The sequence below is a fragment of the Dreissena polymorpha genome, chromosome 4 (genome assembly GCF_020536995.1).
Source record: "Dreissena polymorpha isolate Duluth1 chromosome 4, UMN_Dpol_1.0, whole genome shotgun sequence".
NCBI classification, from domain to species: Eukaryota; Metazoa; Mollusca; class Bivalvia; order Myida; family Dreissenidae; genus Dreissena; species Dreissena polymorpha.
Genome location: NC_068358.1, coordinates 45694253 through 45717467, shown reverse-complemented (window position 1 = coordinate 45717467; position 23215 = coordinate 45694253). Strand labels below are relative to the sequence as shown.

The 23215-nt window shown below is 33.2% G+C and overlaps 1 protein-coding gene across 11 annotated transcripts in view; it reads right to left on the bottom strand.

Moving 5' to 3' along the window:
- Window positions 1–11086: 11086 nt before the first annotated feature.
- LOC127877767 (early endosome antigen 1-like) overlaps window positions 11087–23215 on the bottom strand; it is a 65093-nt gene continuing 52964 nt past the window's right edge. For all 11 annotated transcript variants that reach the window (XM_052423980.1, XM_052423985.1, XM_052423988.1 and 8 more), the window contains 6 exons: window positions 12877–12972; window positions 12660–12785; window positions 12300–12498; window positions 12125–12217; window positions 11704–11781; window positions 11087–11494 (listed from right to left, as the gene is read on the bottom strand). In XM_052423980.1, coding sequence (XP_052279940.1) covers window positions 11228–11494; window positions 11704–11781; window positions 12125–12217; window positions 12300–12498; window positions 12660–12785; window positions 12877–12972 — 859 coding nt within the window. In that variant the 3' untranslated portion in view covers window positions 11087–11227. The remainder of the gene's footprint in view (window positions 11495–11703; window positions 11782–12124; window positions 12218–12299; window positions 12499–12659; window positions 12786–12876; window positions 12973–23215) is intronic.

Sequence of the window (23215 nt, the reverse complement as noted above, 5' to 3'; positions counted from 1 at the left end):
ACCGTATAATAATTTAAAACCCTTCTGCTGCTATCCCTACAGAATGAGTGGAAGGAAGCTGACAAGGTGCTTCAGGAGTTGTCATGGAATCTCCAGAAGATCAACCTCTTCAAGGCCGTGTCCTCGGTCCTAGGGAAACTCAAAGCCGCGGTAAGTCTCACCATGTCCTTCATGTCCAACAGTAACGTCATCACCACGAAGTTTTAATAAACGGTTGTTACATTGAAGCGTGAAGTGAAGATATTACCTTTTTTTTTCAAATGAATTATAATATTGACTATAACACTAAATGAAGGTTAAGAAGACGTGGTATCAACGAAATTTGTTGTTTCTTTTTACAATTGTTGAATATTTTGTATGTGAAGTCAAAAATACAGGTATGCATAATTAAAGATGTACATTGTTTTGGTATTTCAACAAAAACGAGTAAACGTGTTGGTATCGGCGTAAACTTGGCCATCATAAAATTTTTTGAAGTAAATTATATTTGATTTGTGGGACCAGATTAATTTAATTTATTATATTATTTTCATTCCTCGTTCATATTCACGTTTTGGATTTAGAAAATTAAAAACGGACATAAAGGTCGTAAATACTTGCTTTCAAGAACTACTGTATATGTCGCGATGGAAAAATGTAACATCATGTTAAAATCAGATATGTATGTTTACAGGAATATCTGAAAATCATTACTTGAATAATTAATGTGTTTAACATACACCATGATTACGTGTGACTTTTAATTGATTCTTAACGCAGAATACAAAAAATTAAATCATGTTAAATTTAAGTTTGAATACGCTACAAAGCATATTACTGATTTATGACTAAACATGATGTTCCTCCTATGACAAATTCTATTTCACTAAATTTTCCCATTGCACTATACCACCAACTGCAGACCTAACCAAATATTGTTTTAGTTTCAAAACCCAGATCAATTCGTCGAAGAAAACGATTATTCTTCTTCTGGTACACCCACCCCAAGAGACAAGGAGCAAACCACTCAGTTGCTTCACATGAACAGGTAAATAAAGTCTCATTTAAAAATATGCAACGTTTTTGACACTCACATTTTTACTCATATGCAACTTAGTACAAACAGTAATATATATAACTCTATCCTGTTCCTAGCGATATGACGCGAGCAAAAGATGATATGGATATCATAAGAGCATGTCTGGAAACTGTAAAAACTAAACTGGAGAAAGAAAACACAGTGCCTGAAAATATCGACACTCCTGTCGGAGCTTCCATGGATGTCCAGAGCTGCTTCCAGGCCATTGTTTCCATGTGTGAGCGGTGTCATAAAAATGGCAGGTGTGGAAACGGGAAAATGTGTTGCTTTTGTGTTTTCTTTTGCTTATATGAAATGGTAATATGACTTAACAAATGCTATTCAATTGCATGACTTGAATGTCTGAGACTATAAAAATGTGGTAAAAATATTAAACATTTTTATAGTGTGAATATATTATGCAATCACAAGTGAATGATGTTTTTATTTAGAGATATCGAACAACTGAAAAGGAAGATAGAAGCATATGAAGCCAAAAACAAAGAATTAGAAAAGGAAACAAGCGAAAAGCAGGAACAAATTGATCGGTAACACGTATGCATTTAACTGTGAAAAAGACTGTATGCTTAGATATGTTACACATGCGAGAAAACAAGTTTAGTATTGTAACGTTAGGGCATAGCGTTGTCGTTTTGAAACTCCTTATATTGATTAACTTATAACACATAACGAACAAAATTGTATCTAAAATTGAATGTGTGATGCTCTTTTCTTTTTCAGTTTTTTACATCACTACACATTGAGAACAAATATATATTTTCTATCCATCTGTTGGTTTTGTTTCTCAATTTTTGAAATTACTACACAAACGTACATTTAATTAACATAAGTTGATTTTTTTTGCATTTTGTCGAAAGACTGACAGCTGCAATCGACACACTGGAAAAGAAGCATTCTGAGAAGAAGGAAGAAAAACTCGACAATATGAAGGAGCAAATGAAGATGAAGAACCTGGAAAAGCAGGTCAATCTAAAAGTGGCAGAGGTAGTAAAGCTGCAAGAGGAAAACAACACGATGAAACATAGGTATGTTAACTTAAACATCACGGCCAGACAATGCTGGCTAAAATGAAGGAACGTTGACAGGAAATTTTAATGTTTAATATATATGTTGACGTTTAGTCCGCGAACAGTTAACACACTTCAACATTATTCGGTGATATTATCTATACTATATCATACACATTTCGATAGAGGTCTCTTTTTTTAATATAACCGCCCTATCGCATTTTCTTTTATGTTGACAGGTTAAACGAGCTGATGGAGAAGAAAGGATCAGAAATGGCGGACATGTATAATACTTTTCCTCCGAGGAAAATAGCGGATCAATTTAAAGACTTATATGCGTCTTTGAGAAATGACGCATTTCAGTTTTATATATCGTCTCTAAATATGGCCGACCAGGTAGCAGCTGCGAGAACAATGGACATTGTTCGTGTAAGCCCCCATTATGTCATTAGTAAGACCGATTTAAATCATCGAAATGACTCTCATTGCCTGTTCTCGGGTTTAATTATGACTGTCAATTTTGTGTGTGATGTTGTTTTGAAGCAATAAATAACTATTTTCTGTTGGTTCATCTTTGATTTCATTAATGGTGCTGATATGTGAATAATTTACACGAAACAGAAGCGACAATTTTCATTTGATAACTTGTATTTGTAATAGTCTGGATTATAACGGGATGAATACACTGAAGATAAAACAAAATAAATATATTTACCGGTTCTCATGTTTTTCGTTTCAGGATGCCTACGCATTTTGCGAGGAAGCCAGCTTATATCAACATGGCAGCGTAATATGTGGACTTGTGAATCCTTGCGAAATATTCAATGTGCATCAGGTAATGTTATACAAAATTTGGAATCGTTCTGGTATTAGTAGATTTAATGACATGTACTGTTTTATTTTGTGGAAAATTATTGGTTTTCGTTAATTATTATTACTTGGTGCATAATGTAGAATTTCCTATGAAGTGTCACATTGTCATCTCTTGTTGTAGAGTGGTTACAAGGTGGACGAAGTGGACTCGAAGCAAATAAGCAATATAAGAAAACAAACGAGCAAGTACTCTTGTGAACACATTAAAAATGTACGTTTCTTGGGGATGGGTGCGCGTTCTGTATCGAAAGCGGGTATAAGTTTTTAACGCCAAATATTGTGCACCCTAAGCCTTTATGAAATATCTTAAAAAATCAAATGATCCGGATAATGCGAAAAAAGGATCGTATGCGACATGCGGCAAGCGTAGCTCCAGCCCGGCCTGCGCAACTGCCCAGTCTTGTAAGGATAAAACCTTTCCGCTTATGAGACCATGAAACCTTGTGTCACTTTATAGCGGACAGCGTACCTTCCTGACAAGACTGTGGGATTGCGCAGGTTGGTCTTGCGGTACTCTGGTCGCACGTGACATAAGACCCATTTTCGCATGACGCGGTTCATATATTCAATTGCTGTTGGTAATAGCATCATGAATTGTTCATATTTAATGTGAAGTACATAATTTGTATGAATGTTAAGTGTAGACACAATGCATTTTGTGCGATTGCAGGCATTTGTCACAAAGTTGGAGTCGTCACAAGAAAAATATTCGTTGGAAGAGTTGACAGGATGCATGGCATACATAGAACGATCTGTAGAGCTGTGCTGGTGAGATAATATGAGTTTATTTCCGAGGAAACCGGGCTTTTAATGCGTGTACGTTAAGTGTACTACTAGATTAGCCTATGCAAGCCGCACAAGCTAATCAGTGACGACACTTTCCGCTTTTTTTTATATTTTCGTTCAAAGGAAGAATCTTCTAAAACCAAATCCAGTTTAGGTGGAAAATATCGTTCATTTACGCACACGCATTAAGCCAAGTCGTTCATTTACGCACACGCATTAAGCCAAGTCGTTCATTTACGCATACGCATTAAGCCAAGTTTTCTCAGATTGAAGCTCATATGATTAATTAAACAACATAAAGTTATTGTATTAAATTTACCGATAACGAAAATTCTATGAAATGAGCGTTTATGTTTCAAATGTGATTTTGCTATTTGATAACCTGTACATTTCCTTGCTTGTTCAATACAGTACCATAACGTTGTTTTTACAGGTACATGTGCTTGCAAACGCCCCCTATGCACATAGGATTTGCTGACAATGATAAGCAGGACATAGCAGTGGACAAAACCAAATACGAAATAGGATCTGGAAAAGGAACCAAAGTGGATTTTGTTCTGTGGCCTCCTTTATACGACGAAAAAGATGGAAACATTGTAATGAAGGGCGTTATACAAACGAAATAACGCATATAATTGAAAGTTGGTGTGAAAGTGTGACAGCGGACATAGAAACGCGTTGAACTCGTCTAAAAGTGTATACACTATAATCAACATTCTACATTATTTTATACAGTCGCTTATAATTGTATGTATATTTTAATAAATTTCTAAACTTAGTATGTTGTTCTGTGTATCATCGAGCAGTATTCATTTAAACGAGAAAACTATCTTACACTAACCAAATAATATTTATATTTAATATGTTGGTTTAAATCTTTATTTTATCAAACAAACATGCATATGTATAATTACCAAGACGTGAACAATGCCACCAGTCTAATGATAATGATCACTAAATACTTTAACTACGTAAAACTACACATACATGTATACTTATGGTTTACAAACGAATAACATTATATTGAATAAATGTCCTTACGATGTATAGACACAAATCTGATGAATGGAGCAACGTATTAGCAGACTGCGGATGCGCTGGTCGCATATGGTATAAGACCCATTTTCGCATAACACGGCTCAATTATCATTTGCGTACGTTGTCCTAAAGAAAATGGTTCATGTTGAAGGATCGTGTTTCACAATGTCATACAGAACAGTGCTTTTGTAGCGCGACTACATTAAAAACACAGTCATATAGATATTAGATATCTTGATAACATGAAATCAATTATCTGTGAGGTTATGGCAAAAACATTTTTAAATAAAGCGATGCGGAAATAACTTTTGTGAAAAAAGGAATAATTAAATACACAAGTTCCGCTTTTGCATCGGGGCCCAAAATAAACTTTTTAAATGTAGCCTTTGTACACGCCTCGATTGTTGAAATATAATTCCGATATGGCTGGTCTTTAAATCACGATCATTTCACTACAATTGTTTTAAAGCAATCACGCTGAAATTTAACGCCTTTGAAAGTCTTTGACTAAAACACAATACCTGCGCTATTTATGGTCGATTGTTTATACGAGTTTAAACTAAAATCGATAATTAGTGCGCATTTGATTTATCATTCACTTAACTCAAGTGGCATTTGAGTCAGTGTTGATGAAAACAATTATCAAAAGTTAACTTTAAAAAATATAATTAAACATGAGTTTTAGTCAAAGGAAACTAGAAGCGATACTGAAAACTGTTAATCGCGAGCTGGAAGAACAGGGGGTACTAAGTGAGAGACTGACTCAAGACATCTGGAATAACCTCATGTCACACCTGCTACAGGTATGGAGTTTTGTTCTTTCTAGATTGTAGTCAATAAAGTTGTTTTAATAAAAAGGCGACGTTTGGTTTATTTTTACACGAGTAAACATGGGATAATGTACTGCAATGTTACAAGGGTGTTTCAAACTTCGTTTAAAGGGTATAATCATATTATTGTTATCATTCTTCTTTTTCTTCTTCTTCTTCTTCTTCTTCTTCTTCTTCTTCTTCTTCTTCTTCTTCTTCTTCTTCTTCTTCTTCTTCTTCTTCTTCTTCTTCTTCTTCTTATCATTATTTTATTATTATTATTATCATTATTATTATTATTATTATTATTATTATTATTGTTGTTGTTGATTTTGTTATTATTATTATTATTATTATTATTATTATTATTATTATTATTATTATTATTAATATTATTATTATTATTATTTATTTATTTTTTAATTATTATTATTATTATTATTATTATTATTATTATTATTTTTATTATTATTATTATAAGCAGTAGTAGTAGTAGTATTATCATTAGTATTGTTATTAAAAAGTGTTGCAATTATTAATTGCATGTCACCAAGGAAAGTTTTGCAATTTTCAAGAAGCCGTTTTTAAATGTTTTGAACATGGCTTCCGAAATATTTGTGAAACTATACACACATAAACCGTATGATTAAATTGATACCCCTGGTCGCAATTAGTTTAGAGGACACATATGAGTAAACAAGTATGCATAGCATAGCATTTATGTCATCAATTAAGTACAGCTTATCTTGTCGCCGCATTTAGTAAAGTGTAGCAAGTTGTAAAACAAAAACCTGGTGTGTGGAGAGTTATAGGAACTACTTGATAAAACTAAAGAACCACAATACAATGTTACATAACAAATATTAAACGTCTTAGCTTTGAGCTACAAGAGAAAATAATTTTGAAGTTATTTTGCTACAAATAGATGGTTTGCTTTGCTTATAATTCTATAGTAACACTAATAATATTACAGAAATTCTAAGAGTAAACAATGATCATTATGTTGTACTGTTCTACGTTTTATTATTAAAATCGCACATGCAAAATTGCATATCAAACAAAACAATCCTTGGAAGTTTAAATAATTTAGAAGGAAAAGTGCAAGAGATTTACATGTACATGGACAGACAGACGAACAGACCTGTATGGATATTACAATTATACTTACCCTTTAATTTGTAGGAAGTCATTCTTTATCTTCACGAATTTTGCGTAACCCGATAAAACCCGTCGTTAGGAAATGTGTATATAAGATGCAGATCCTTCTCAAGGATTCATTATTGCTTTAACTTTAGGGGGAGATCACTCTAGCATTTCCCATCCGCCAGTACATGCAGGAACACATTCGAAAGAAACGGCAAGACAAGATATACACCTTTGCTAGCATTATTCAAAGTTTGGACGAACTTCTAGACAGATACGTGAGTAAAATATGCAAAATACAATATTTTCATTGAATGTTATCATGACAAGTTATACTTACATATAGACCATTAATATGCCAATAAATATAAGTAAATATACAGCGCCTTACAATAGTACTGAAATAACATTTCAGAAGTCATCGCTAAATTGTATTTACTAAATGTTCACAATCTCCTCCCATGACGATGCACTGTGTGCACTCTTGTTAAAATAAAATAAAAAGTACGACGCGTTGCTTTAGGTATGTTACATGACAAGAATTCGACATTTTTTCAAACAAAGAATATGTTTGATGTGGACACAAAAAATATTTGATCCTTAGACGATAATAATTTAAAAAAAATCATTATCCACGTTGCATGTCTTCTGTTATGTGTTTTGAACACATTCTAACTTGCGTTGGTAAGATTCAAACTCCAACACTTGATGACCGACATGAAAAGCCAAAGAATGAACCAAAGGCTTCGAAGAAACAAAAAGATGTCTCATATCAAGACCAAGCAAGACCTCAAATGGCGTAAGTAGATCTTCCATTGTCAGTTAAGCTATAAGTGTTCTAGTAAATTGACAAGGGGACATTTCCCACTCGAGAGATTGTATGCAGTTAATTCGTAACAAATGCAGTCTCTATACTATTGTTTCATATCAAATCGAAATTCTGTGTATAATAAAAGTAAACGCAACATGTTTTCAGGCAACACGTATCACAAACTCGTGCGGAAAAGACAGACAAACCATATCAAAAACCTGACGTGACTCAAAAGACAAGGCCTTTGAAAACGGCAGTTACGCAAACGGACAGGTATTTGTTTAATAAAAAACGATTTTCTCACACACTCATGAAGATAAAATAAACTTAGGATCGTCTGAATATTAACTATAATCTATGTACATTGGCATGAACACTTTATTCTTTTAAGAATAAAAGAACATACGGTCGACCGTATGCCCTTGATTACTCGGATATGTTTTACTGCGATGCATTATATTTCGGAGCTTTTTTGACAGGCAATCTCCTATGTTGACGCCGACAAAGATTGATAAAAGAGAGACCTCGATGCAAACCATACGGTACGGAGAAGTTTCGCTCCAACATATATAACGTCATTTGTTAACTGGAGACTCGATATCTTTATAAAACGTCTAATCTTAAAATATACAAACGACATTTAAGTCTTAAATGTAGAAATAAAATATCATGGGATAGGTGAATTTTACTCTTACGTTTGCTAGGTTTACACAACAAGAGGCGTCAACCCAGATTCGACGAGAAAGCTTTGCACCAACTCCAATACCTCACCACGACATGGCAATCGAAACTGACAGGTAGGATCCACGTAACTGTGTTGCATAAGACTTTAATTAATGTGTATATCGCAAGCGCCTTACTCTCATGGCCGATTGATAAAATGTAATGTAATTATTCTTTTTAACACAAAACTAGTATTGAATAAATGATATCTTATTATATTTGACCTCCTTGACGCTTTGACATAATAGACAGCGGTATTGCTTTAATTAGATTGTTATATTCCTTTTTATCACTGCGTTTTCAATATATGTTGGTTGTATATAACGTTTATCGGTCAACCTCGGTGCTATCAATTACGTTACCCAAACATGATGATTCAGATTCACATGGTGTTTGCCATATACGTTATAAGTAAAACTAATGAAACTCCAGAATCATTATGTTTTGTTTCCAGAGAAGAAAAAAATGAAGAAGACGAACTGTCAAGGGAACAATATTTCACCATGCAGGCAAACCAAAGTGTATTACAAACAACTGTGGAAGACCAACAACTTAAAATCAAAAAGTAATTAAAGTATATTACTAGAAATTGAGCATTTGTTGGCATTCAGAATGTTTTCGTAATCTTAGGTTTATGTTCAAAGGTTAATTATTTAAGTATCTGGTAGTTATATGACCTTAGTGCAAACAACAACGCGGACATTATATGGCTACGGAATTCATCAAGGCTCTACATACAGCATTATGTGTATCATACCTATATTTCCGATGAAAACATGTCAAATTCTACGTGTTACGTACATATGTATGTAATACTGTCAGATTTTAACATTTCCCACGACATTGTACTCTTTAGGCCCATTTCGTAGACATTTTATTTTACATTTATGTATAGATATATTGTCTAACTAGATTACAAGAGACGGTTGCACGTCTTGAACAAAACAAACTGGCGCTGATGGACGAAATCAAAGATCTGGGAACGGATCGATCGGACAAGATTGACGTGTATAAGAAGGCGGAAATGGAAATCAAATTCCTAAGGAACGAACTGAAAATAAAGGAACAGTCATTGCAACTGAGCCATATCGAGAGAAACGAACTCCTTGACAGGTATTTTATATTTCTATAATGATAAATCATACTGTCCCGAAACGCTCGAATGGTGGTATTTAAAAGTAATGTATGGTCTTAGATACTGGCTGTAGTTATTTGTTAGATTGTATATTTGCAGAACCCATGGTATTGTTTATATGTTTATCTAATCATCAATGTTTTCACATTTCACTTTATCATTTGGTGGCCACATTTCGCAATTAACGATGACTTTCCTTCTTATTCTAGGCTAAGCGAAGTGACCTCCAATAAAATGAGTAAAACAAATGGGCGAAATAGAGACGAGGAGACCACACGTCCGTCCGCGATAGCCGAACAGTATCTTAAGGTCAGTAGCTGTAACTAGTAATTCTATTCCGTTGATTGTGTTATACGTTCATACATTATAATAATCTATAATGCTGCGTTGCGTATTTTGCAACAGTTCTACGATTCGGAATGGATGGACGCACTCAACCTGCTGACTTTAGAAATGAAAGATGAGAAAACGAGCATACACTGGCTATTTGATATACTCAAGGTAAGCATTCCTCTGCTTAATCTAAATTATGTATTATTTTTATATATTTATTTTCATGGTGTTATCACAGATGCTGATCGTAAATGATACAGCGTTCAATCTTGGTATTATGAAATATCATAAATACAAGTAAGACACAAATGCAAGTCTTGTATCTCATCACTTCAAACTTAATCAAATAGAGTTGCAATGAAGGCATTTTACATTTAATTGCTTATATTATTTTAATTTTGCATTGTTTAAAAATTTCAGGAAAGTTATGCCTTTAATGTCATTACCAATGACAGTCACACAAAACTGTTGTTAGAAAACCTGTGTTTCCCCTTCTCCAGAACATCTGAGATAAAGGTAGTCTTCCTCTCTGTTATATTGGGTTAACATTTATTCAAGTTATTGTTTTTCAAAGAAGCAGTATTACTTACGACACAATTTTGGTTTAATTCGTAGGATGTCGACAAGTACTCCACAGATGAAACAACTAGGAAGATGGTAGCGGATTTGAAGAAAATGACAGCAAAAGAGGCAGTAGCTCAAATTCAAGTAGTAAGTGCATTATTAACAAAGTCCATGCCAACAGTATTAAACTGATTATCGTTTGCATCAATTTTGTTATACATTTTGTTAACACTATAACGGTTTTTAATGTGATATCTGGCAATAAAAACGGCAGATAAAACTATTTTTATTCATATAAATGACCTCAACTTACAGCGCTTGAAAGTATACTGCAATGTGTATACATATTTAATGATCGCCATGCTGATATGCAGGATATCATTGTATAGTCCCATTGCAGCATTTTCTGAAGCATATGCAGAAATCGCGTAAGGATTATCGCAAGGACAACAAGACGTTTAAGAAGTTAACCCCGTTCATGGACAGATGTTCTGAATTGAGCTGGTTCATGATCAATCAAACTCCACCCATCTGTCTGGATGAAACAGTGCGGCAGACTGGGGACGACTTCGACAGGGATGCTTATCGGTTCTACAAACACCACGGGACAAAGCTGGACTATATAGTGTGGCCTGCGCTTTATATGGCCTCGAAAGAGGGCTATATTTTCGTACAGGGAATAGCCCAGGCGAAACAAGAGGGCATTGCTTTGCGCATCGCATCATCTATGTCACAGTCGTCTTCCAAACATTAAATGTATTAATTAATAACAGCAAAATTAATGGAAAAAGTTAACTTTTTATGCCTTGAATATGTCCGAAAATCATGTTTAAGACATTCTTACAACACAATATGACACAATACAGATACTGGACGGAATCAAATTAATACATAAAATAAACACGCTTATATGTTATTGTCTCTTGTTCACTTGCATTGAGCAACTCCTTTCATTAAAATTGGTCCTCCGGAATGAAGAAGCATTGTTGGCCACACAACGAACTCCATTGTGGTCCCCGATTGTGTGTACGCTCTGTATCGATCGCCGTCAAATTTGGAAGGTGTTTTGACCTCATCAATTACAACTGCAGGGTCTTGGACGCTCATCAGCCAAGACAATTTTACGCAGCTTCTCGTATACGCCTCCACTTTAGGTGTTTTACCGAATTTTAAATTCTTTTCCTTTACATACAGCTGAAATAAAAGTATATTTTATGATACTATTAAATAAGAAAAGAAAATCAGATAGGAGCCGCCAATATTGTTCTATCATAACGAAGTAAGTCTATGTATAAATTAGTATAGTATCATGATGAAATAAACGTTAATAGTTAAAGCCCGTTCAAATTATTACACCAAACACAATTTTAAGAGAAATACAGTAACGTATTATTTTTAAATACCGAGAAGACTTCATCCGCTAATGACGGTGCATAGCTCTTTCTCAGTTCTTTCAGCAAATGAAGCTTTTGGTATTGATTCTGGAGTTCAATATTAAACGCATACATTTATCTTAACAGTTACATTAGGCACAACAAGGCACTATTGAACACGCTTCGGTGTTTGACTTGTTTAACATTTTCGTTTAAAAGATTGTAGTATGAAATTACAAGTCATATGAAATGAGACGCTAATGAAGAACCATATAATTTAAATTAAAAATAAAGCATGTTATCGAATGGAAATTATTAATACGATTTCTTGAACAGGCTCAGTTTAACCGCGATGTCAAATAAAGATGGCAATGTAGCCGTTTTATGAATAACTCTATTGAATAAGTAGTTAAACATTGTAAGCACGTATACACGAAGATAAATTTATTACCGTTGTCGATGTTTTCTCGTGTAATTTAGAAGCAGATTTCTGTAAATTCGCAATATATTGTTCAGCCAATATCCCGCAGAACTTTAGCGTATCCTGGAAAGGCAATATTGTTTTGTAATTTAAAATAACAAAATTATGTATTTTTTCAAGTCCTTTTAAAGGCAAATTTTCTCACCTGAAGTATCTTGAGCAAATCCGAAATAATGTTAAGCTCTTTTGAACCCTGCTTTTCTAACTCTTCAAACGCGTCTGTCCATTCGTTGTCGTACATTTCTGAATATATCTCGGCCAGTTTTGTAGGTCGATTCTCGTCGCTTAGATCCGTGATATTTGGGTTGTTGTTTGTAAGATTCTCGCCAACCATCTTGCTCAACCTAAACATTGTACATTAAAATAGATGCCAATATTATATTTCGACAAACTATTATCACGTTTTCGTATAAGTTTTACTGCAATAAACCACTTGCAATCGCCGATTGATAGTGTTATTCGTAAAATGCCTAATGCGTGCTGTATTAAAACAATTAAAATGTACCTGCTTTTCAGTTCATCAATTTCGTGTGTTGCCTTACTGAGTTGCTGTTTTATATCACCCACGTCGTCTTGCCCGGTTGGTGTTGTTTTTTCCATCGTGTTTTTTCTCCGAAGTGTATCGATGGTTCTGAAATAAAGGCACTGGTTCCAATTTGCATCATGGTCATGGTCATGGTCTTTGTTTAAAAAAAGCATTTATGTACTTAAATTGTGCTTACTCTTCTTTTTGATTTATCTTCTTTTTATAATCTTCTTCTAATTTCTTTGATTCACGTTCTTTGGTTTCTAATTTTACAAAGGCGTCATGACAAGCCCTGCAAAGAGCAAAAAGCAGTAATAGAAGACGCAGCAGCACAAATAGTAATAGTAGTAGTAGAAGGCGTAGTAATATTAGAAGAAACAAAACGTAGTAGTAGTGGTAGTAGCAGCAGCAGAAGTTAAGTTATAGTCGTAGTTCTTGTTGCAGTATTCGTAGAAGTAGAAGTATACGTTGAAGAAGTAGTAGTAGTAGTAGTAGTAGTAGTAGTAGTAGTAGTAGTAGTAGTAGTAGTAGTAGTAGTAGTAGTAGTAGTAGTAGTAGTAGTAGTAGTAGTAGTAGTAGTCGTAGTAGTAGTAGTAGTAGTAGTAGTAGTAGTAGTAGTAGTAGTACTACTACTAGTAGTAGTAGTAGTAGTAGTAGTAGTAGTGTAGTAGTAGTAGTAGTAGTAGTAGTAGTAGTAGTAGTAGTAGTAGTAGTAGTAGTAGTAGTAGTAGTAGAAGTAGTAGTAGTAGTAGTAGTAGTAGTAGTAGTAGTAGTAGTAGTAGTAGTAGTAGTAGTAGTAGTAGTAGTAGTAGTAGGAGTAGTAGTAGTGGTAGTAGAAGTAGTAGTAGTAGTAGTAGTAGTAGTAGTAGTAGTAGTAGTAGTAGTAGTAGTAGTAGTAGTAGTAGTAGTAGTAGTAATAGTAGTAGTAGTAGTAGTAAAAGTAGTAGTAGTAGTAGTAGTAGTAGTAGTAGTAGAAGTAGTAGTAGTAGTAGTAGTAGTAGTAGTAGTAGTAGTAGTAGTAGTAGTAGTAGTAGTAGTAGTAGTAGTAGTAGTAGTAGTATTGGAAGTGAAAGAAGACTTCGTGAAATGCAGTATTAGCAATACTTGCAGCTGATGTTGCAGTAGTGTTACAATTTTTAATAGGAGCATTTGTAGAACGAGTAGTGATACGTGTTAAAATTTAACATACTTCTTTAAATCATTGATTTCCACTTTCAATGCGTCTATTTCTCTGAAAAGAAAAGAAGCAACATTAAGTTGCATGTTATTATCAAATAAATTGTTCACAAAACCGTTTAAACCGTAAGTAAAAGTGTACGTGAACTTAAATAGCGAAACGCGTTTTTCTGAAAGCACCCATACTCTAAGACGGTAGATAGTAATTTGAATAAATACTCACGACTTTTTATTTCCAATTTCGGTGTCTTTTTCGGTAATCTGCGTTTTCATAGAGTCACTAGAAAACATTTAAACATGTAAAATGTGTATTTCTAACTTGTGTCTGTTTTTGCAATAATATTACATTTTTAATTACGAAAACATAGTTTGGATTGAGTCAACTTACATTTTGTCCTGCAACCCGGTGTTTATCTTAGACGAACTAAAACAAATGTATTTTTACTTGAGTCGGTATACAATTTATCAATCAATTTATGCAATATTTTCAAAACATTTCAGTCTACAAATAATTTAATATTGGGTGTTATTTGTCAACTTGAGTCTTATGACACTATCTTTACTATGTCTAACGATCTGACAAAAATTCCATTGGTACTGTGTTTATTACACTATTACACTATATAAACAATGACAATTGTTAGCCACATGAGCGTACTATTCTTGTTTGAGGATAAAAGGTGTCTTAATCGATGCATTATTTTTCAGTCGACCTTATAAAAATATTTATAATCTCGCAACGTAACTTCGTCATTAAAAAGTCTAAGTCTCAATTATAATGGGTTACTCATAGATTTAAATAATAAAAGCGTTTACAGTGTTATAGACATACTTGTTTTGAGATTCACTGAGTGACTTCAACGTTGTAAGCTCGCTCCTGTAAACAACATTACATGATTAATGCAGTTGGAAACCCTTATATACATGTCATGTGTGTTTGATATAAAGCGAATCTACCAAATTTAAGCTGTACGCACATATTTGTTTAAGTTATGTTCGGATGACAACACAACAAAAAATGACGATTTTGAGCAATAATATTTTTTTCGTCAATAAACATTTTTTTTTCTGTCGCAAAGTGCATATTACACCTATAAAATTTACACGTATTTGGTGATACGAACTCTATTGATTTCTTTTCATCTTGTAGACCTAGGATTTCTTCCTTCTTCATTTCAAGGTCCTTCCTGGAAAAATAACTCAAAATTATTAAAGAAGGCTAAACATTTTAGTATCAAATAAATTCATATCATATTTACATATTATCTCAAGTAACCATATATATTAGTCTGTCTTTCCTTGCAACTGTTTTATTTTTAATGTTATTGTCAAAATCATACTGATAACTAAAACCTTTGAAAGTTTGATACGGCTATAGTTTTCTAATATAGTTTAGAATTCATATAAGTTTACTGTTATTTCGGCTGCAAAATTATATATTACTACCAACTCAAACGAGTTTTCTTAAGTAATAAGTTAATGTTATACATTATACTATAAAACGAATCTAAATTATGAATAAAAAAAATGGCCTATACATTTAATCGTCAATATCATTAGGGATATCGGCGAAGATATCAACATATTCTGTATATGTTGGAAGATATTAACAAAGTACCTGTTGCTTCCTGTAATTTTAAAATCGCAAGATTAAGTTGTCTGTAACACATCTTGTACTCCTTTGCCTACTAAATGTTTACTTACTAGCATATAAAGGTGTTTATATAATGAATGCTGGTTTTTTATTTATGCAAACTATTTAAGACACGATAAGCAGAGAATTGCATACTTCACGCTTTTTAGTTCGGACGCTTGTCGATCCATTTGTTGTTTATTCTGATCCCTGAAAACAAATCGAATAAGGTCTGTAAACGTTGCTAGGTATTGGGAATTGATTATTCAAAATCACTACATAAGGAAGGATATTCACTTTGGTATCGATTATTCAAAATATATTTGAGTTAAGGATGAAAACGAAGCTGAGTACTTCGTATTCAAAATATTATCAAAAGATCGAGAGCGCATATAATTTCAGATTGTCAGTCCGCAAGATATTGGGCGCAAACCAAGAAGCGCAAAAACGAAAGGTATGGAATAAATGATAGAAGGATAGGACTTACGGGCAGCTGGAGTGATGACTTAAATAGTTGTGTTCATTAAATTCGCAACCACACAAATTTGATCGCAAATAAATGACAATTCAGCCGAACACTAGGGCATGTATGCTTGTCTTGAAATACCAAGTCACGCTATTTCAAACTATTTCCGGGAAACATACAACGTTACAAGCTTAAGGTTAATTAATTGAATAGTTCTTGTAACATTTCCATTTCATCAAAGCATATTATTTATTTACTATCTAAGAAAACTTACAATTGTTCTTGCAACTTCTTAGTGTCATTAGGAACACTGCTATAAACGAAAGAAAGACATGTTAGATTAACCCGTATTTTATGATGTTGTGACTAAGGTTTTATTCAATATTCAGACAAGAAGGTTTTCTATTTATCGAGACATTAGGTTATTATAATGTTAATATTCCACTTCATAACCTACCAAATCAATATACAGAAAAGTCTTCAAAACTCATTATAAAGTTCTGATACATAAACAATAATTATATCGATTGTGCATGCTAGTTTGTTTACCGGCCATATAATTAATATACGAGTACCGCTAATCAGATACATCTTTCTGCTAGAGCCAGTGTTTTGCTTTCATATTTACCTTTTATGGGTTGTGGTTTTGAGCTCTTCGACCTGTTTTTTCAGGGACAAAGTTTCAGTATCTTTGTTTTCGCTGAAATGTTAATATAACATACCAGATCGTGAGCATGAAGGGAGCAGACTTATTATCGTAATCACAAGTGTGTTGTATTTTTGTTCTCTCAATCAAAAAGACATTAATTTGAACAATGTTTAGACCTTTTAACACGTTTAAAAAAGTTATTAGTAATTTTATAATGCATGCCCCTCAGTAAGAATGTTCCAGTCTGCGTGATCTCATATTACCCAAAAATAATGTTTATATTTTTATTTATAGCATATTTAATACTAATTGGAAGTTTTATTGACATCTATAAGAATAATGATTTCAATTGCTCGATGTTTATACCGCCTATGTAAGTAAAGTAAAGTTAAGTAAAATATATGCCTTAACCATTTAGAAAGTAAGCATAAATTCAACCATGATATATGTGTGTCCAAATTTGAAAAAATTCAACCATGATAAATATGTGTGTTCAAATTTGAAATTCATTTATGGATATGTTGATAAAAATTATAGGTTATTGTAGCCCGCCGATATTATATTATGTTCATGTACTTATACAATGCCAACCTGAAAATTCATAACTGAATTGCGAATAATGACAAATAATCAAATGTTTCGCGTTAGTTAATCGTTTCTCTACAATATAATTGATATTATAATTATGAAAAGTCGATTTAACCGATATTTCCCGATTCCAAAATGTTGCAACAACATTGATCTGATTACAAAAATGACATGTAAATAATTTAAATCGGCAAAATCGCAAACATACACTTTGTTAAAATGAATCATTTTTAAATTTACTTTTGTTACACTGGTCCTGAACATTGAATGCTACAGAGTCGCTCGTTTGAAATTGCTTCTTTTACTATGCATATTGACAAGAATACATATACAACGTTCCGATCATTGGATCTTTAAGATCTTGCACTATATTAAATGTAAATGGGTCCTTAAGGAGGAGGCATTTATTCGCAGAATTTTCCTTCCGTCGGAATTCTAATTTTAATTTTCATGGAATTGAGTTACGACAGAGTGAAATAAATATCCCGATTCTTTTTCTATAAACTTCTATGTCCATCTGACCAACCTTTCCACGCGAGGTTTTAGACATTAACCATCTGATTTGGGTGAGGCTTTTATTGTATCCATATAGAGTGGGTATTTAAAGCGATCCTACATATTACTCAGTCGGTCACACAACTCAGATATGTCGTTCCCACGAAATACTTAGTCGTAGAATCAAGTTACTTTGTCATGAGACGAGTAACGAGTATTCATATATTGTCAAGTTGTTCATGTCAGTTAATAGTTCATGGAGTAATTACCACCTGTCTTATTTTGCATGTTTTAAGTAAGCTTATCAACTGTAAAGGTGCAATATCTGATGCCCGATGTTTGATGTGTGAAATTGACTATTTGAGAGCATTTAATTAATTTTGTTAGGAAGGGGTTTCAAGCACTGCGATATATTTTTACAACTGCAAAGAAACACGTGTCGCAGAAGTAAGCTTAATGTACATGTGTTTTCCAAAACATATTTTGATAACTTTTTCCTTGGAACCTGGAGAACATATAAACCTTAGTATATACGACTAAAGAGTCAGTATTTTATTTTCTTAAGGACAAAACGACATATGAACATGAACCAGAAATTGTATATCAAATAAATTTACTTTATTTTAATGGTAAATACACCAAACCGTAAATCCAATGTTTACATCAATTGAAGTTTACGCTTAAACTAACACGTTTTTCGTAAGTTGCAGAAAAACCTTGTTTCGAAGAGTCAAATTATTAATTCGGCACATAATAGTTTCGATTTACTAACACTGTTTATGCCTTTTGTATATGAATTATGTTTCGACTACACGAAAGAAGCTTTGTAATTGTGCAATTTCGTTGATATTTAGATATAACTTCATCTTTCACGTTTATTCACGCGTGTATTTAATAAACGTTTCATTTGTTTTGAAAAAGGTGTGACCATGTATACACCCTGAAAACGTTCATAACATTTTGGCGGACTTTATTTGATAAGTCTATCAATGTCAAAGCTGTGCAACGATGCTTAATATTACAATGACGAGTAATCAATAGAATATATGTCTGCGTTTCCGCTATTGAATGTTTTATCGTCACTGACGAGAAAAGCAAAATTTTAAAGAACGCTTCCATGACATTTTATGGAATTGGAATTACCTCTAGATTGTGTTACAGATATTTTCTGTAAACATAGAAGAAGCTAGACACGTTTAACGCAATATTGTAATGTTTGTATCTATGTCGTTATCACTTTTTGTTTTTGACTGAAATAATAATGTGTGTTTTTTAAGCTATTTTTTTACGTTATATTTATTAATAACTGTTATTTAAATTTTGAGGCACCGTTAAAACGGAATTATACATACTTGGCTGTTTTTAGATCAGCCTTTAGTCGATCAATTTCTTGTTCGCACTTCTTCCTGAAATCAAAATGTAAAGGAAGTGTATTGAAATTATTTAAATAAAACCAAACATACGCGAGTCACGTTATCCTTAAGTGTGCTCTTATATGCATTTCATTTGATCACTAAATAATATTTGTATTGTTTCCTTTTCTCGGGTTGTGAATATTTTTTTAAGCACTTCAACTGTTTTTGTTATTACAAATGTATGTGATTTTGCGAAACAATTCATGTTTTATTTATATTGTTATATTTATATAAAAAGCAAGCTTAGTGTACATGTTTTCCCATAATATATTTGAAAAAAATTCTTCAAACCAGAAGAGCTCAAACGTTGTTCTCAATTCAATGGCTGTTTTATTTGTCGTCTACGTACAAACAGAAAGGTATTCAACGTTGATTACAATAACATGGTACATAATAAATAAATAAGGATAATCATAAATGTAAAGGAAGACCACATTATCACAAGTGCTTTGGTGACATATATTTGTAAAATGGATTAAGCACTATGAATAATTAAGATGATGATTACCATGTAAACTACTTTAATAAAAATGAATGCGTTATATACAATATTGTATATACTATGTCAATAGTAATATACGGCTTTATATTCGGTGTGCACGTGTTTGTTAATTTGATAAAATTAACCTGAAAATATCAAATCAGTTTATACAAAATTGGCAAATTACAATGTGTAACAAACCAAAACTAGAATACTATATAATGTTTAAGACTAAATTCGCGTATAAACAATAAAAAGATTGAATTAAAAATATAAATCAGAAACAACAGTTATCAAGATTCACACTTAGCGTTTATGAATTAGAGATACAGACTAATCAGAGATGTACGCAAATATAAATTATGTAACGCAAACACTGTTGAATCCAAATACCACTTCTTTCTATCTTATTCCATCTATATCAATCTACGAACAAAATATGGCATTCGATCCAACTGTCCACACTATGTTTAATTTAAACAAGTGTTCCGCGGTCGGAGACATATGCCCTATAAACAGGGCTTTGAACTTGTGACCCCAATTTCGATAGGGGTCATATCAAACCAATCGGTCGATTCGTTGACGAGTTATTTATCAGAAACGCTTTTCCCATTTATTATGCCAGTGACCATGATCTTTGACCTAGTGACACCAATTTCAATAGGGGTCATCTACTGTCCAAGCCCAATACACATGAGAAGTATCAAGCCAATCGTTAAATCAGTTGACGAGTTATTGATCGGAAACGCTTAGTGTGTTACAGTGACCTTGACCTTTGATCTTGTCACCCTAATTTCAATAGGGGTCATCTACTGTCGAGGCAAATGCACATGTGAAGTATCAGGCCAATCGGTGAATCAGTTGATGAGTTATTGATCGGAAAGAATTGTACACTTTATGTGTAACAGTGACCTTGACCTTTAACCAAGTGACCTTAATTTCAGTAGGGGTAATCTACTGTCTAAGGCCAATGCAAATGTGAAGTATCAAGCCTATCGGTCAATTCGTTGACGAGTTATTGATCAGAAACGATTTTCACACTTAGTGTGATAGTGACCTTGACCATTAACCTAGTGACCCAAATTTCAATAGGGGTCATTCTGAAGTATCAAACCAATCGGTCAATTGGTTGACGAGTTATTGATCGGTAAAGATTTTCACACTTAGTGTGAAAGTGACTTTGACCTTGACATAGTGACCTCAATTCAAATAGGGGTCATCTACTGTCCAATGACAATGCACAAGTGAAGTATCAAGCCAATAGGTCAATTCGTTGACCAGTTATTGATCGGAAACCACTTAGTGTGATAGTGACCCTGACCTTTGACCTAGTGGCCTCAATTTCAATAGGGGTTATCTTCTTCCAAGGCCAATGAACATGTGAAGTATCAAGTCAATCGGTAATTTTGTTGACGAGTTATTGATCAGAAACGATTTTCACATTTAGTGTGATAGTGACCTTGGCATTTGACCTAGTGACCCTAATTTCAATAGGGGTCATGTACTGTCCAAGGCCAATGCACATGTGAAGTATCAAGCCAATCGGTAAATTCGTTGACGAGTGAGGAGTTATTGATCGGAAACGATTTTCACACTAAGTGTGATATTGACCTTAACCTTTGACCGAGTGACCCCAATTTCAATAGAGGTTATCTACTGTCCATGGTCAATGCACATGTGAAGTATCAAGCCAATATGTCAATTCGTTGACCAGTTATTGATCGGAAATCACTTAGTGTGATAGTGACCTTGACCTTTGACCTAGTGACCTCAATTTCAATAGGGATCATTAACTGTCTAAGGTCAATGCACATGTGAAGTATCAATCCAATCGGTCAATTTGTTGACGAGTTATTGATCAGAAACGATTTTAACACTTAGTGTGAAGTATTAAGCCAATCGATCAATTTGTTGACGAGTTATGATCGAAAACGAACTGGAAACGAAATATATTCATAAGGGATATGTGTTTTTTTTCGGTAGTAATATACATCAACTAAATCGGTGTGCATGTGGTTACTAATGGATGATAGGTATGTAATTTTCTTGTTACAATGAAATATTACAAACGAACAGATGTTAATGTACTTTCGGTCTTTTTGTTGTATGTTTTGTAAGCTTCTCGTCATGTAATAACTAAGATCTGGCCATACTTAACGGCCTCACGTTTAGCCTAAAGTCGAACAATATCTTGATTTCTCTTGTCCCTGAGAGCAAAATGTGTGAATTGTGGATTAATATTTACAAAAACTCATTATTGGTGCTCTTGTTTCTAAAATTGATAATGTTTTCATATTTAAACGTAAACATGTTTTGTAGTTGTTTCAAGCACTTAAAAACTTTCAAATACATAAAGCTTTGAGTTTTAATACTTGCGCACGAACAATTTAAGATCCAGGTAAGCATTTCCAATAACTGACCTTCTGATTAACTGCCTTTACTTAATTATAAGACTTGTTTGTCTTTATTATGTTTAATGTGATTATGAGCGTAATAAAATGAATACAAACTTACAAATCCTCTTTCAAAGTTGCAATTGTGGAAGATTCAACCTCATCCGAAGAGCGCCTGTAAAAGTTTTAAACAAATATTTTGCAAATGATTTTATACTGATCTCATACCTTATAATTCGAATGGTTATATCAACTCACATGTGTATTAAAAATACTTGTAAAAACACAATATAAAACTACACAAAAAGTATGCTTTTTTAATAAATGTCATATGATTAAAGAATAAATCTGTATTAATTGATACTCAAAGGCATTGTGTCATTGTGTGCTATTACAAACAAGTTTTGGCATATAATGAGGCAAAATTAAAATACTAAACATTTGCATATTTTGTGTTGGGAGCACTCAAATTTCATATTAGTGATAGAGATGATATAACAACACAAGGCTACGTGCAAGTGATTCTTTTCTATCTTTGAGACAAGCTTCTCACCACGTGATATTTTTAGCAACAAATGTGAGTACCTGGCATCTGTTTGTTTCTTTTGCAAGTTATCCAGTTTGGATTGAGCTTTTTCGAGTTCACGTTTTAGATTTTCGCAATCCGTCTCCCTTAAATGAAATTTTATTTTAATTTTTTAATATGGCATCGAAACTGTATATTGTACTAGAAATGTTATCACGTTGACAATTGTGCAACTGAAAAACAACAACACAAAAGTCGAATTGATTTGATTGAAAAGCACATTAAGTCAAGAAAGAAAGATTCACTTTATTACGTATGTAGTCTAACGAGAGTTAATGCCCACTAACATGGACAGTGTTGATAACGTGAGTTAACATTTTGTTAGAAAAGAGTCAGGATAATACATTTGTCCTTTCTTCATTTTTTTATTTACCATTCCTTATATGATACAACAACATAAATGTGTTCATTTATCTACATTAACGCTCCTTAAAACTTACTTTCGTTTGAGCATGTTGTTCAGGTTCTTTATATCCTCATTGGCTTTGTTCAACTTCTCTGTGCTGTAAAAATATATATAGTGTAACACTGCCTTACATAGTCTTAATGAGAGATGATAAAACAAAATTATGACGTCGAATTAATTAAGAGGGGTAAGCAAACTACATAACATAAAATAAAGCAAAATACCGTAGATGTTTACGGTATGACCA